This window comes from Balaenoptera physalus (assembly GCF_965194825.1).
Source record: "Balaenoptera physalus genome assembly, chromosome: 19".
NCBI classification, from domain to species: domain Eukaryota; kingdom Metazoa; phylum Chordata; class Mammalia; order Artiodactyla; family Balaenopteridae; genus Balaenoptera; species Balaenoptera physalus.
Genome location: NC_138900.1, coordinates 7,419,295 through 7,434,751, shown reverse-complemented (window position 1 = coordinate 7,434,751; position 15,457 = coordinate 7,419,295). Strand labels below are relative to the sequence as shown.

At 40.4% G+C, this 15,457-nt stretch overlaps 1 protein-coding gene across 1 annotated transcript in view; it reads right to left on the bottom strand.

Annotated features, from left to right (window-relative positions):
- Nucleotides 1-2,495: 2,495 nt before the first annotated feature.
- SLC6A16 (solute carrier family 6 member 16) overlaps nucleotides 2,496-15,457 on the bottom strand; it is a gene marked incomplete at its 5' end in the record, with an annotated part of 31,322 nt that continues 18,360 nt past the window's right edge. Inside the window, 5 exons of the mRNA XM_082439795.1 lie at nucleotides 2,496-6,328; nucleotides 6,540-6,702; nucleotides 8,489-8,648; nucleotides 8,790-8,991; nucleotides 9,318-9,504. Coding sequence (XP_082295921.1) covers nucleotides 6,080-6,328; nucleotides 6,540-6,702; nucleotides 8,489-8,648; nucleotides 8,790-8,991; nucleotides 9,318-9,504 — 961 coding nt within the window. The 3' untranslated portion in view covers nucleotides 2,496-6,079. The remainder of the gene's footprint in view (nucleotides 6,329-6,539; nucleotides 6,703-8,488; nucleotides 8,649-8,789; nucleotides 8,992-9,317; nucleotides 9,505-15,457) is intronic.

Here is a 15,457-nt window from a genome sequence, read left to right as displayed (position 1 = left end):
GTTCTACTTCTTGACCAGGGTGGTAGTGACGAGAATGCCTGAATTTCCTAGTGGTCAAATAGGTATCATGGAAGACAGCTTGGCTTATACTCACTAGTAGATACAATACCTAAGAAGGCTGGCTTCTGGAGTAGGATATGAGGAGGTTCAGAAGAGGTTATGTTGGAGTCAAATCTCCCATGTCAGGGAATTATGCTGTCAGGGAGAATTCACGTGTAAGTTTCCACAAAAAAGTCACCATTCAGACACCTCTTACACTTTGGTGCATACAAGGCCACTATGGTTTAGCCAGAGAATCAGAGACCCATCAAAAGAGAGACAATTGTAATCATGTCCTCAGTAAAGTTGGAGATGATTGTCCCTTATTTTCCTCCATGGAGTCTTAGGCTTAGGGAAAGGAGGGGGGTGGGTCTCAAGTTTGCAAACATTAGAGGACTTGGTGTTAGAAACAGAGGTTTGGAAAAGGGGAAGGAGATAAGTCAAAGGGAAGGGAAGAATAAAAGAGCAGACCATCTCTTCTCACTTCAGGTCCATTGAGTCACAAGCCTGTCCAGGAATGAGAGTGAGGAAGCTTTGAATCAGATAAGACTGGAGTTTTTAAATGGACCTTAGAATGGATTTTTAATGAATGAAAACGACCAGAAATTAAGGGATCTGGAACATAGCAAGATAAAGTCAACAATATAAAGACGGATACAATACTTGGGGAAAAACGAAATCTTTTCTTATTTGTAGTTTACCACCTCAGACTGTTAAAGGGGTTTCTTTTTTTTAATTAAGGGAGAAATAACATTTGAAGTGGAAAATTCTCACTTCTAGACTGGCAACTGTTTTTACCTATTTAAAACATCAACTTCTGGGATTAATCTATCTATTCATTGAACAAATATTTGATTGCCCACTTGCACTTGAAAACACACGTATGACACTGTTCTAGGCATTATGAATACAGCAGCAGACAAAACTCCCGCCTTCCTTGAGCTTACCTTCTAGTAACTTAAAATATTTTATATAGTGCAAAATATTTTAATGTGTAATATCTGTGTATAAAATCTGAAAAAATGTAGAGATTTAGAGAAAATTATATAATCTTAACATACTATCATCTATATCAGCTCTTTTATTTTGTGATAATTCCCCTATGCTTAACAATTTAATTTACCCAACAAATCTGTGGGATTGTTTCCCCATCTCCACTTGAGAGATAAGAAAGCTAAGAAAAAGAAGAAAAAGCAACTTGCTGAGAGTCACAGAATTACTTAAGGGTTTGATATAGCATACAAACACAGACTTGTTTATCCCCAAATGCTATCCTTCTTCTCACCAAGCCAAGAAGCCCCTCAAGACAGGGATTGCAATAACAGTTTCATCAGTGAGTACATCTGGGATTAGTCTTGCTGCCCGTGGACCCCTAAAACAGTGAGAGGACATGTGAACATTTCCATTTTAGATATCCTCAAACCCTACCACAAAGAGTCCTAAAACAGGTTTTGCCTCAGTTTGCCCACCTAGGTTCTAGGTCCACCAGATCTGGGTCCAGCTGCCCTACTCCCTAGGTGGAAACACATATGCGTTTGTAGGTCTGGGAATGAGAAAACTGATAGAGACAATGATGAGTTCAGTTTGGGAAATGATGAGGGTGACGGCTTGTGGGCACCAACTTCTAGTTGAGAAACAAACATCAAGAGCCTAAAATCACATAGAGAAAAAAATATAAAGGTAAGATCCAAGAGGCTAAGTAGAAACGCTATAGTCTTAAATTTGAATTGAAAAAATGAGTATGCATTTATGATATATTTTGTCTTAGGAAAAGAAGTATTTCCTAGCTGTATCTATTGAAAGGCTTAGAAACAATGATCAATGCAGTAGCAATGAACACCCCTAGCACAAAACTGTGATCTCTAAATACCATTTTCCACTAAAAGGAATTAGGTATTCTTGGAAAAATAGCTGATTTCAGATCTGGGTCATGAAATGTACAAGTTAATCCTGGACCATACAGTCAATACCAGAAAGCAAGGACATTTTTAGATATACTCGGGTCTTGTCTAAAGGACGCAGGAGCAACTTGAAGACACTCCCATGAGTCAAAGATGAGATGATCTGAGCATCAGTAAGAATGACTGCAATGGACACCAAATACATCAAATATGTTTAAATCAATGAGTTCAGAGAAATACTAAAAGTTAAAAATCTCAATGATCATATTTAGAGGATATTAGGCAACAAACTCATTTTTTAAGCTGGTAAGTAAAGGGAAAGAATAAAAATTTATTGTTTTTCCTATACAAAATGCATGCCAGGGTAATGAATGTTTGATATGAAGTTTCTCTTCCTAGAATTAGTCCAGCTAATAAAAAAAGGAATAATAAATTTAGAATACCACATTTTATAATCTCTATTAAATATGCAAATCTAGACAATGATCATCAATGGCTGCTAACATCACAGAAAGAGAGCCATCCAGGCATTTGGCTTTTTTTTGTGTGTGTGTGTGCCTCCTAATTGAAGTACATAAAACCACCCTTGAAGTATTCTTGCTAGAATATTGACTTCTCAACCTAACTACCAATTTATTAGAAACACGGGGGACACAAGAATATATTAAATAACATCACAGGGAGGTAATCAGCTAATTGCAGATGGCTAGAAATTGTACAGGACAAATAACCCAGTTTTATCAATAAACACATTTCAAGGGGAAAAAAAAAGAGGAAGGTAGACCTGTAGACTAAAAGATTCTTAAGAGGTATAGCAATGAATTGCAACATATGAATTTTATTTGGATGATGATTCAAACAAACTTTTAAAAAATTATGAGACAGTCTCTCAAATAGTTAAACAGAGTTAGCATATGATCCAGAAATTCCACTCTTAAATATATGTCAAGACAAATAAGAATATATGTCCAACCAAAAACCCCACTTTTATATGAACATTCATAATAGCATTATTCGTAATAGCCCCAAAGTGGGAACCCAAAATGTCCATCAACTGATAACTGGATAAATAAAATGTGGACTAGTATTCAGCAATAAAAAGAAATGAAGGGCTTCCCTCATGGTGCAGTGGTTGAGAATCTGCCTGCTAATGCAGGGGACACGGGTTCGAGCCCTGGTCTGGGAAGATTCCACATGCCGTAGAACAGCTAGGCCCGTGAGCCACAATTACTGAGCCTGCACATCTGGAGCCTGTGCTCTGCAACAAGAGAGGCCGCGATGGTGAGAGGCCCGCGCACCGCGATGAAGAGCGGCCCCCGCTTGCCACAACTAGAGAAAGCCCTCGCACAGAAACGAAGACCCAACACAGCCATAAATAAATAAGTAAATAAATAAAATTTAAAAAAAAAAAGAAATGAAGTGTGTACTGATACACACTTCATGGGTGAATCTTTAAAACATGTTATGTGAAAGAAGCCAGTCACAAAGAACTACACATATTGCATGATTCCATTTATATGAAATGTCCAGACAGGCAAATGTATAGAAAAGTAGATTAGTGTTCATCTAAGACTGGGGTTGCGGGCTGGGACAGTTGGGGTGATGGCTATGGGGTGTGGGGTTTCTATTTGGGGTAATGAAAATGTACAAAAACTGTAGTGATAGATGGACAACTCTGTGAATATATTAAAAACCATTGAATTGTACACTTTAAAAGGGTGAGTTGTGTGGTATATGAATTATATCTCAGTAAAGCTATTTAAAAAAATATAAAGCTAGAAAAAATAATTATGAGACAACTAGAAAATTTTGAATACAGACTAGATATTTAATAAATGGATACTGTTATTTGTTTTAGGTGTGATAATAGTTTTGTCAGATTTTTTTAAAAGGGTATTTTTTAGAGAATATACTGACTTTATCTACAGATGAAATGATAAACTTGGGATTTGCTTCAAAATAATGGGTAGGCATGCAGTAGGGGGAGGAGAGATAAAACCAGATTTGTCACAAGTTGGTCATTATTGAAGATGGGTGGTAAGTACAAAGTAATTCACTTCGTTACTTTTTCAGATGTGTTTGAAAATGTCCAAAATAAAATGGCCGGGAGCCACAAGACAAGAACATTTCTCAGGATCTACCCCTGACTCACTATGTGAACCTCTCTTACTTCCGGGTCTCCCACTTAAACTTGAGGATGACAATACCTTTATCTCACACCACTCTTGGGAGGAATAAAAGTGAAGATGTGTAAGGTTCCCTACCCAAGGATCAGGGCTCCATTTTGTCTAACATGGCCAGAGTCCCAAGAGCAGTCCAAAGAAAATCTGCTCATCACACACAGGGTGCTACTAAACCCAACTTGAGACAACAAGGACCCAGAGCTTTGTAGAGAAATACCTACTGTAGAAATCAGTCTTCCTGTCTCTAATCAGTACACCCTACAGCAATGTGAGATATTCCCAGTTCAAACAACCTTGCCGTTAGGTGTCAAAGGACATTCAACAAGTGGCCTGAGAAGAGAAAAATTTACAGTGCGAGGCGCAGAAACATCAAGATCTTCATTCCACTCCCTTCGGTTTATCCGGTAAAACCCTACTTTTCAATCCCCCCTGCCCCGACAAGTTCCATTCCCAAAGCTGGAACTGGAGGAGGTGGGTGTGCGCAGAAAGGAGGATGAGCTCCTGGGCTCCCAAATATAAGGAGGTTGAAAACTCAAAGACTATTTGATCATGAGGAGAAGGCGACTGCCTCCTATCTCTGATTCTCACCTTACCCGACTCAACAGCATGGGACTTGAAGCCGATGATCTCGTTTGGATTGGGGAGGGGGCGCGGCAGGAAGGAAGGAGCGTGAGAGTGTGGGGCTACAAGGTACAGGAACCAATGGGTGATGACATAGAGGTTCGTATCCCCTCCAGCCCTACAATCATCTAGCTTGAGCTCGAAACTTCAGAGGTGCACAGAAATCTGGGATCTCTGCTCTTTCCATTCACCAGACCCATCCCTAGAGTCCCACGCTCCAGCGGTTCGGGATGTCTGCTTTTTCTTCCTTTGTCACAGAAACTTACACAGGAGCAGCCTCCCTGTGGGCCCTAAGCAATCTGAAGTCCTGGGATCTCTTGAACATTTAAGGGAAACCCATTCCCTGGATCCTCGGAAGTCCCGAAAACCTCCACCCACAGCCTCCATCCCGGTTGCTAACTGACTGATGCCACCTCCTTTTGGGAAGTGCTTCAGCTCAGTTACGGAGTCACCCCTCCCACAAGTTCTGAGAGACCCACTCATTACCATCCTCTAGGCAGATTCATTTGATTTAGCCCTATGGTAAAACCTACTATGTCTCTTACCAAGCAGATATGGGACCCTGGTGGGCTCAGCAATACAATTTGGTAGTTCCCCAAGCTGGTTGTGTGTCGATTCACAGATACACAGTCCGCAACAGTCTTGGAACTTCTTTTAAAAAGTTATTTTTAGACCAATGATAGGATTACCACTTCCCATCAGCAAGTGCATTAATATCCTTTCCATCTTTGTTGAAGCCACTATTTCCTGGGTTTCTCCTGGCTCAAGGCCAATCCTTGGATAAATCAAGTCTAGTAATCTAGCATCTAATTTACCATGGCAAAGAGAGGGCAGGAACTCTGGGCTGGATATTTGGCTCTCAAAAGAATGGAAAACTCATGAAAAGAAGACAACATCTGAGACATTTATAGAAGAAAAAAAAAAAAAAAGATCTGCTCACACCCAGTGCTTGGAATCCCAGTAGACTAATTTATTGACCAACAGCATTACTCTTCCAGCTTCATTCCAAGAGCTGGGTAGACCAGTTGAGAAGCAGGTTCTAGTAGGCATCACCGATGGCGTATAAAATGGGTATGTGTATATACTGAGGAAGGGGATGGGGAAAACACAATGAAAAGTGGTAACCAGGGAGGATGCAGTCTAGGAGGAAGACTGCAAAGCCAGGCCCCATGAGCTCCCCCCGCCAAAAATGTCCCCACCCTTGGGAATAAAAGCAGTTCTGGGTCTAGAGGCATCAACAGCTGCAAGTTGGTATTAAGAGTTGCCTGTTAGATCTGTTTTGAGGGATATATGATGTCAGGCCAAATAAATAAAGTTAGGAAGTCACACAACAGGTTAATCAGCAATTTGAATATCACCTTGTAGGATTTCCTCCTTTTGGACCTCTTTAATGGGTGTTAGTTGGACACTTATGGGCAGGGATCTGGAGGATATCACAGGCTTGTCCCAGCGGGTGGAGGTGACAGGAATCCCATGGGTGAGGCAATATACAAAGTACGTGGGGATGGGGAGAATGACAATGAGTAAAAGGGCAATCATTGCGAACAGCCCCCATGATGGGTATCGTCGAACCACTTCTTTTGACTGTGGAGAGATGGAAAGGGTTTCAGAACATCAAAGTTCCCATAAGACGAAGGACTGTGGAAGGGGAGGGTCGGAGGGGAACCAGGGCAGAGGACTAAGAGTCTTCAGGGAGTCAGAGAAGGAGATGATAGAGTCTTTAAACCAAGAGTGGATTGAAAAATCTCTCCCCCCACTCCCTGTGAAGGTCAGGGGTCTGAGGATGGAGACTTACAGTGCTTGAGTCCCAGGCCAGATAGGTGATGGTCTTCAGAGACAGATGAAACACAGTGGTCACAAACAGGACCAGCAGCACAATTGGATTCAGACAGGACCACAGCCAACGAATGATGGGGTAGACGGGGTGGCCCCACAGGTTAGCCAAGTCTGCAAAGAAACTGGGAGGAAGGGCCACAAGACAGTAGAAGGCCCAGTTGGGCCATATCCAGTCTTGGAGGACAAGGCCAGCCCAACCTTAGCCCCTGCCTCAGCTCAAGCTTCATCCTCTTTATTTGCTTCTTAATCAATCTTTCATCCCAACCCAAGAAAAATTTTCAAACATTCCTCTACTGCTCAAAAACCTTTCATGGGTTAACAGTGCCCTCAGGATAAAGGCCAAGTCCCTTTCATTCATTCCATGAATATGAGAGTGTCTATAATGTACCAGGGATTCTTCCAGGTGCTGGGTGTCCATAGTGAACACCACAGACTCCAAAAAAGCTGACATTCAACCCTCATGGAGCTTTTCTTAGTTTCTTCGAACATATGTATCCAGCCTCCTTCACTCCATGTTCTCAATCTCAATAAATATACAAGTGGGGTCCTTTGGCCTAGAATGCCCTTCTCTCTCCCTCTTTGTCTACATATTCATCTGTCCAGACTATGCTCAACCATCCTCTCACGTGGGATGCCTTCCCCAACTCTCCAGATGCCCCTAGATGTCCCTGGCTACCTCTACTATAGGCTTTCCACCTTGTACTGGGATTGTCTGCTTATATATGTCTTCCTCCTTGGACTCTGTGCTCTTTGAGAGGAGGAGCTTATTCTATTCATTTGTATCCCAGTACGACAAGGCTTTCCTGACACAAAGAAAGTCTCAACATATGTATTGAGCGAGTTAGTGAATGAGTAACCTGACTCCAAGAACCACTGTCACCTGAAAATGCTGCCACCGGAACCTTCTGCCCTTGAGTTATACCTCTTGGATAACCACACCTCAGCCTGTTTAAAACTCGTTGGGAGTTTCTTGTATTTTATGTGCATTTTCCCACTCTTCCTTTCACAATTATGTCTACTATGTCCCTGTTTATCTTGTTCCCCTTCCTTGGTAGCTCTTCCTTGCAGAATTAGACCACATCTCTCAACCTACACCCCTACCACCTTAGCCCAAGCCTTCATTAGCTCCCATTTGGAATATTACAATAGCTCCCAACTGCTCTGCTTGCTTCACTCTTGACTCCTCATAGTCTGTTCACCATACAGCAGTCATAGGTATCTTTTTAAAAACAAATCTGATAATGTCCCCTTCTCAAAACCCTGCCATGCCTCCTCTCTCATTCTACATAAAAAACTAAGTCCTACCATAGCTTAAAAGGTCCTACATAATATCCCATTACTTCTCTGGCCTTATCTCCTAACATACTATTCTAACCTCTGATCTCCTTGTTGCTCAAAAATTCCAGGAATGATGCTTCCTCTTGCTTTGGTACTTACTGTTTTCTCTGCTTGGAATGCTCTCTCAAAATCTTGTCATGGTTCCTCCCCTCATTTCATTCAGGAGTCTGCTCAAATGTCACCTTATCATAGAGGCCTTCCCTGCAATTCTATCTAAACTAGCACCCAAACATACTCCCACTCTTGATCATCTTACCTTACTTTTGATTTTTCGCCTGTCAGTTATCATCTCCTGACATTTTAATTTTTTCATCTGGTTATTGTCTATCTCCACCACTAGAATGTAAACTCCCTGAGGACAGGGATGCTTGTTTTACTCAATGCTGTATCCCCAGTGACTAAAACAGTGCCTGGCACATATTAAGCACCCCAAAAATATGTTAAATGAATGAGTGAATAAAACGATTTCTCAGAAGGCCCTGAAGTTAAGGGTTCCTATGTCACTCTAGTCAAATGAGAAAAGAGGCAACAAGAGAGGGGTCAACTTTCCCTATAGACCCAAGCTATCACCTCCTGGCCTCACTGGCCCAGCTCACAGCCAAGTTTTCAAATATGATGATGATGATTACAGGGAGGAGTGTCCAGTAGTCAGCCAGCAGTCTGACGTAGTAGCTGCCTGAAGGTCGAGTGAAGAAGAGGCCACACAGGAACATGAGCAGAAAGACAACCACTGGAGGGAACATTGGATTTGGATCAAGGTCAGAGGTCTGGCTGGGTGACAAGGGCTAAGCAGAGGTGATAGACTAGGGCTGGGTAAGAGTCTCAATGAAGTCAGGGTCATTGATGGGTACAGGGACATGGGTCAGAGTACCTGTAAATGGCTTTGTGTATTTCTGGAAAGAAGTAAAGGTGTCCTGGAGGGGGGTAATGATGCCCTGCATGATCCCTATCATGGTGGTCATCCCCATGGTCAGCAACATCAGGAAGAAGAGGAACGACCAGAAGACAGACCCAGGAATAAATGACATGGCTTCAATGAAGGCCAGGAAAGCAAAGTTTGTGCTCTCCCTAACCTGTTAAGGGGAGAAAGGGGAGGAGTTAAAGTGTCCTTGAACTTAACAACAACAACAAAATACAGACAAAGATACATTCTATCTTTCCTGGAAAATTCCCTAAAAACCCTGGGTCACTGAGAAAATCAGATCTTCAAGCTGACCCTCTGACATGGAAACCAATCCACCTAACATTATCCACAGAAGAGCATTCTGCAAGCTATAGTTCTTTGCATTACCAGGGCTGCAGCTTATCCTGGTGCTTCTGGGATTTTTTTCTGGTGAAATTTCTGTTTTACAAAAAGCTTTGAAGGAACTCTAGGCCCCACTCACCTATTTTTACTGACCTTCAAAAACTGCTTCTCTAAGTTGCACTCAGGCACATGCCTGAGGACCTTCCTCTTGATGGGGTTGGAGAGGCTGTTGAACCAGGAGGTGAAGATGGAGGTCGGATCACCATTCAAGTTTTGAGGGGGCTGGGCCTCAGGAGGCAGTATCCCCAGGGTTACCAGCTTTAAAAGTGTTTCAGTATTCCTGAGGATAAGGAGTTGAATCATATAGAACCATTTTGCTCTTTGGAAGATCACCTCCTTTTCCCTTATCTTCCAGAGAAGAAAGGACATCACATAACTGATCTGGGTAAGGTACAGCCTGGGATGAAATCTAGAAGCCACCCACCTTCAAAGTCATGAATTTTTATGAGCCTGGATAATTTATGACCATGGGGGGAGCCCCAAGAGAAGCCTCTCCTATAGTCTTCTTGGGGACTCTGGGGTCCCTGCTCTAGTGATGGGGTCTCTTATTCACCCCCTACCTCTTCCCTTCTTAGACTAGTGGGTAAAAGTCAACTTTCTAAGCTTTATATTACAGAATGTCAGGGAGCATTTACTTAAGTGTACCATGTGCATAATGGTCCCATGAAGTTGTACTATGTTGTGAGAAACTGCTTCTTGCACTTTTTGATCTGAGCCCTGCTCTCTAAACTTTAGCTTCCCCCCATGACCCTCTGTACATATTATACTCTAGTCAGACTTAACTATTTACAGTTTCAGGGCCTGCCATGCCCTCTCATGCCCAAGAACAACCCCATTCCCACCATCATTCTTCACTTGGGCTAATTCCTATAAATCCCTAAAACTTCAGCTCATTGCTCTATAACAACTGCAGTGGAAGGCTTGCCAAGATGTGCTGATAACGGCAAAATGCAAGCAGCAGAGAAATAAGTATAGTTTGATCACATTTTAGAAAATAAAATACTATATGTTCTTCTGGTAACAGGCAAGTTAAATATTTGGACCAAACTTCTCACTGGAAATAATTTAAAAGTCTCAAAGAGGTTTTTAAATCTTCTTAAAAAATAAAAATGTTGACGAGATAATAAGGAATTATTAGACAAAAATCAAAGTACAAACAAAAGCAGTGGGGAAAGGAGACTTCCAAAGCAATTTTGCCCCGAATGTATATGTCAAATACAGCAAACTGTACCTGAAGTTTCTAATTTAAAGTGACCTTTAAGAAATAAAAAGAGCATGGGGGTCAAATATAAAGCACCAGAGCCTGCCCAAAGTAAGGATTAGAACAGAAGGTTTTCCCCTAAATCTGGCACTTCAAAGGGCTACACCTTCATGAACCAGAAGCTTGCACCCAACTGTTCCACACCACAGGGAATGCAAGGAAAGTTGCTTCAGAAATGAGCAAAACAAGGGCAAATTTTTAAAGTTCCTGAATGTCATAACCACAAGCCAGCCCTAGCTTGGACTTGGAGCCCAAATATTTGACCCTGGTTGTCTCAAAAGCTCAAGTTAAGGGACCTCCCTGGCGGTCCAGTGGTTAAGACTTCGCCTTCCAATGCAAGGGGTGCAGGTTCAATCCCTGGTCGGGGAGCTAAGATCCCACATGCCTTGCAGCCGAAAAACCAAAGCATAAAACAGAAGCAATATTGTTAACAAATTCAATAAAGACTTTAAAAATGGTCCACATCAAAAAAAAAAAAAAAAAAAAAAAGCTCAAGTTAAGAACTGAGTATCAAGCAGTCTTTCTAATTGTCCCTATACATCAAGTAGAAACAAAAGTCCTATCTGGATGAATACACCCTCTGCTTAGACCTTAAAGAATTCCTACAAATAATGGTCAAATAAATAAATAGGCCATGAAGAGAACCACGCACACAAAAACAAGACACCATGAGCAATAACCATCAGAAACACAGTAAAAATAGACCTAAAGTTACTTCCAAATATTAGAATTATCAAAGATTATAATACAACTAAGTTTACTATGATTAAATAATAAACGACAAGGCTGGAAACATTTGTAGGGAACAAGAAACTATAAAATGACCGTGAAGATTTAAAAAAATGAAACAGAACCTCTTGAAATAAAAAATAATTGAGATTTAAAATTCAGTGTGGATAATTCTAATTCCAGTCACAATTAAGTAACAGGGGCACAACTTACCCTCCCATTGTAAACAACTAGATAATTGGACAAAATTTATAAAACAACTGTTTTCAGACATTAGACATTAGACATTAGGCAGTATAGGACTGTGATCCCTGAGAGAAAGGATGTGTGTGCCACAAGTGAGGTGTGCCATATTAATTGCCCTGGTTTTCTGCCTGAAGGCACATTCTAGTCTGCAGAGCAGAAAAGAAGATCACAAGTAAAGCATGGCAGTCTCACTGAGCTGGGGAGACAAAGAGGGAGTTCACGGAGGCCAAAGAAGCTGGAAGTTCCAAAGAAGAATTCTGGAGGAAAGGTAGTTACAAAGAAAAAGAATTCCAGAAATTTGCATACAGGCTCTTGAGTCTTTGCTGAATTTTAAGATCCACACATATAGGATGAAAATCCACAAGGCTATGTAAAGAATAACATCCAAGTTCTGAATGGGGTTTTCAGTAGAGAGCCCAGAAGGGCCATGCCTTCCCAATGGGACTGAAGTATTCCTGGAGAAAAGACTACTCTAGGACTTCACTGGTGGTGCAGTGGTTAAGAATCCTCCTGCCAAGGCACGGGACATGGGTTCGAGCCCTGGTCTGGGAAGATCCCACATGCTGTGAAGCAACTAAGCCCGTGCACCACAACTATTGAGCCTGCGCTCTAGAGCCAGCGAGCCACAACTACTGAGCTCGCGCGTCACAACTACGGGAGCCCGTGCACCCTAGACCCCATGCTCTGCAACAGGAGAAGCCACCGCAATGAGAAGCCCATGAACCACAACAAAGAGTATCCCCCACTCGCTGCAACTAGAGAAAGCCCACGCACAGCAACAAAGACCCAATGCTGCCAAAAAAATAAATAAAATTTAAAAAAAAAGAAAAGAAAAGACTACTCTAGACCCACCCTAATGAAGTTTAAAATCAAGCCTCAAAAGGATCAAACTGAACCACAAGTAACATTACTTACTAGAACAAAGCTCAATCAATACTCATTCAAGGAAGGCAACAAAAAGCCAGACACTCGAAAATATAAAATTCACAAAGTCCAACCTCCAGTCAAAAATTAGTAAACAAATGAAGAAAGAGAAAAATGTGACCTATAATCACTATAAAAATCAGTAAATAAAACAGAGCAATAAATGACAGATATGGAATTAGCAGTCAGGGATATTTATCAAAACAGCTATTAAAACTATGTTAAAGTGTTTAAAGAAAAATATGAACCTAACAAGTAGAGAAATGGAAGATATAAAAAAGAACCAGGGGGAGCTTCCCTGGTGGCGCAGTGGTTAAGAATCCACCTGCCAACGCAGGGGACACGGGTTCGAGCCCTGGTCCGGGAAGATCCCACATGCCATGGAGCAACTAAGCCCGTGCACCACAACTACTGAGCCTGTGCTCTAGAGCCCACGAGCCACAACTACTGAGCCTGTGAGCCACAACTACTGAAGCCCGCAAGCCACAACTATTGAAGCCCACACGCCTAGAGCCCATGCTCTGCAACAAGAGAAGTCACCACAATGAGAAGCCCGTGTACCGCAACGAAGAGTAGCCCCCACTCGCCGCAACTAGAGAAAGCCCGTGCGCAGCAACGAAGACCCAACGCAGCCAAAAATAAATAAATAAATTAAATAAATTTTTTAAAAAATACAGTCCCTTTAACATCAATGGTTCCTAAAAAAATATGAATTGTGCAAGAAAAAAAAAAAAAAAAGAACCAGGGGGACTTCTAGAAATAAAAAATATAGTATTTGAAATGAAAACTCCCAGATGAGATTAACAGCAGATTAGACACTGTATAAGGAAAGATCAAGGAACCCAAAGAAATAAAATAAAAACTATACAATAGTAAATATACAGAGAAAAAATACTGAAAAAGAAGACAGAGAGCCAATGACTTGCAGAACAATATCAAGCCCTCTAAAATAAGTGCAACTGGAGTTCCAGAAAAAGAGGAAAGGGAAGGGGAGCGTATTTGAAAAATATTGGCCTAAATCTTTCCTGATTTGATAAAAACTGTAAATCCCCAGTTCCAGGAAGCTCAATGAACTCCAAACAGGATAAACAGAAAGAACACTGAAAGAAGACCTATGATAATAAAATTCCTGAAAAACAGTGATAAAAAGAAAATCTTAAAAGTAGTCTGAGAAAGAATAAGATACATTACAGTGAAACAAAGATAAGAATGAATGCAGGAAAGCCATCAGAAAGTATAAAAGCAAGAGGATGAGAAATTACCTCATTAAAATGCTGAAAGAAAAAAACTGTTAAATGAACTTTACACTGAAATATTCTTTCATTCTGAATGTATTTCATATATTCATTTGAATATATGTTTCATAAGTAAAAGTGAAGTAAAGACTTTTAGACAAACAAAAGTTGAGATAATTCATTGCTGGCAGATCTGCACTACAAAAACATTACATTCCTTTAATAAAAAGAATTTCTTAAATGAAAGGAAAATGATACCAGATGAAAACTTGGATCTGCACAAAGAAGTGAACAGTAGTGGAAATGGGAAATACTTGGGCAAATATAAGACACATTTTTTTCTTATTTAAAAATTTATTTTAAAGGTATTAATTATTTAAAGCATAAATAGTAGCAATGTATTATGTTTATAATGTCCCGCGAAGAAAAATGTGTGACAACAACAATACAAAGGACAGGAAGATGGAATAGAAGTGTATTGTTGGAATGTTCTTAAGTTTTGTATGAAATTGTTTGATATTATTTGAAAGAAGACTGTGATGAATCAAAGATGTGTATTGTAGGCTCTAGAAAAACTACTCAACACATAAAACAGAGGTATAGTGAATAAGCCAAGAATGGAGTTAAAAATGGAACCTTAAGATCCTTTTAAAAAAGCAATCTAATTGGGAAATTAGAAATAAAGCAACAAAGAAGACACAAGACAAAAAGAAAAGAAGCAGGAAGAGGGCAATTCTATTGATAATTACAATAAACATAAATGGCCTAAACATTCTATTTTCATACTGAATAAAAAAGCAAGAACCAACTGTATGCTAGCTACAAGAACATATTTTAATTATAAAGATATGGATAGATTAAAAGTATAAGGATGAAAAATATATGCCACACAAATACGAACCATAAGCAAGCTGAAATGGCTATATTAAGACAAAGTAGACTTCAGAATAAGTAACATACCAGGGATGAAAAGACATTTCATAATGATAAAGTGGTCAATTCATCACAAAGATATAACAATTATAATGTTTATACAACTAGTAACAGAGATTCAAACTGAATAAAGCAAAAACTGACAGAATTGAAAAGAGATAAATCCACACTTATAGTTACCAACATTCTTCTTTCATTAATTGATAGAACAAGTATACAAAACCACTAATAACACAGACTTGAACCAATTATCAACCAACTTGACATTTATAGGACACTCTATCCAACAGCAGCAGAATGCACATTCTTTTAAAGTGCCCATGGACTGGGCCCGTGAGCCACAACTGCTGAGCCTGCACGTCTGGAGCCTGCGCCCTGCAACAGGAGGGGCCGTGACAGTGAGAGGCCCGTGCACCGCAATGAAGAGTGGCCCCCGCTTGCCACAACTGGAGAAAGCCCTCGCACAGAAACGAAGACCCAACACAGCAAAAATAAATAAATAAATAAATAATTTTAAAGTGCCCATGGAATGCTCTGCAAGACAGACCATATGCTGAGCCATAAAACAATTCTCAATAAAATAAAAGGATGGTAATTATACAGAGTATGTTCTCTGACCACAATGGCATTAAATTTTAAATTATTAACAATAAAAATAGGGCTAATAAAAACTCAAATATCTGGAAAATGAACAACATACTTCTAGCATTTCCAATCACATCCAAGCACGTTGTTTTGTGGATACTGACAAACAAATTCCAAAATTTATATGAAGAGAGGAAAAGGACCCAGAAGAGCCAACACAATATTGCAGAACAAAGTTGGAGGACTGGCAAGACTTACTATAAACTATAGTAATCAAGAAATACGGTACTGGCAAAAGAACAGACAAATAGATCAATAGA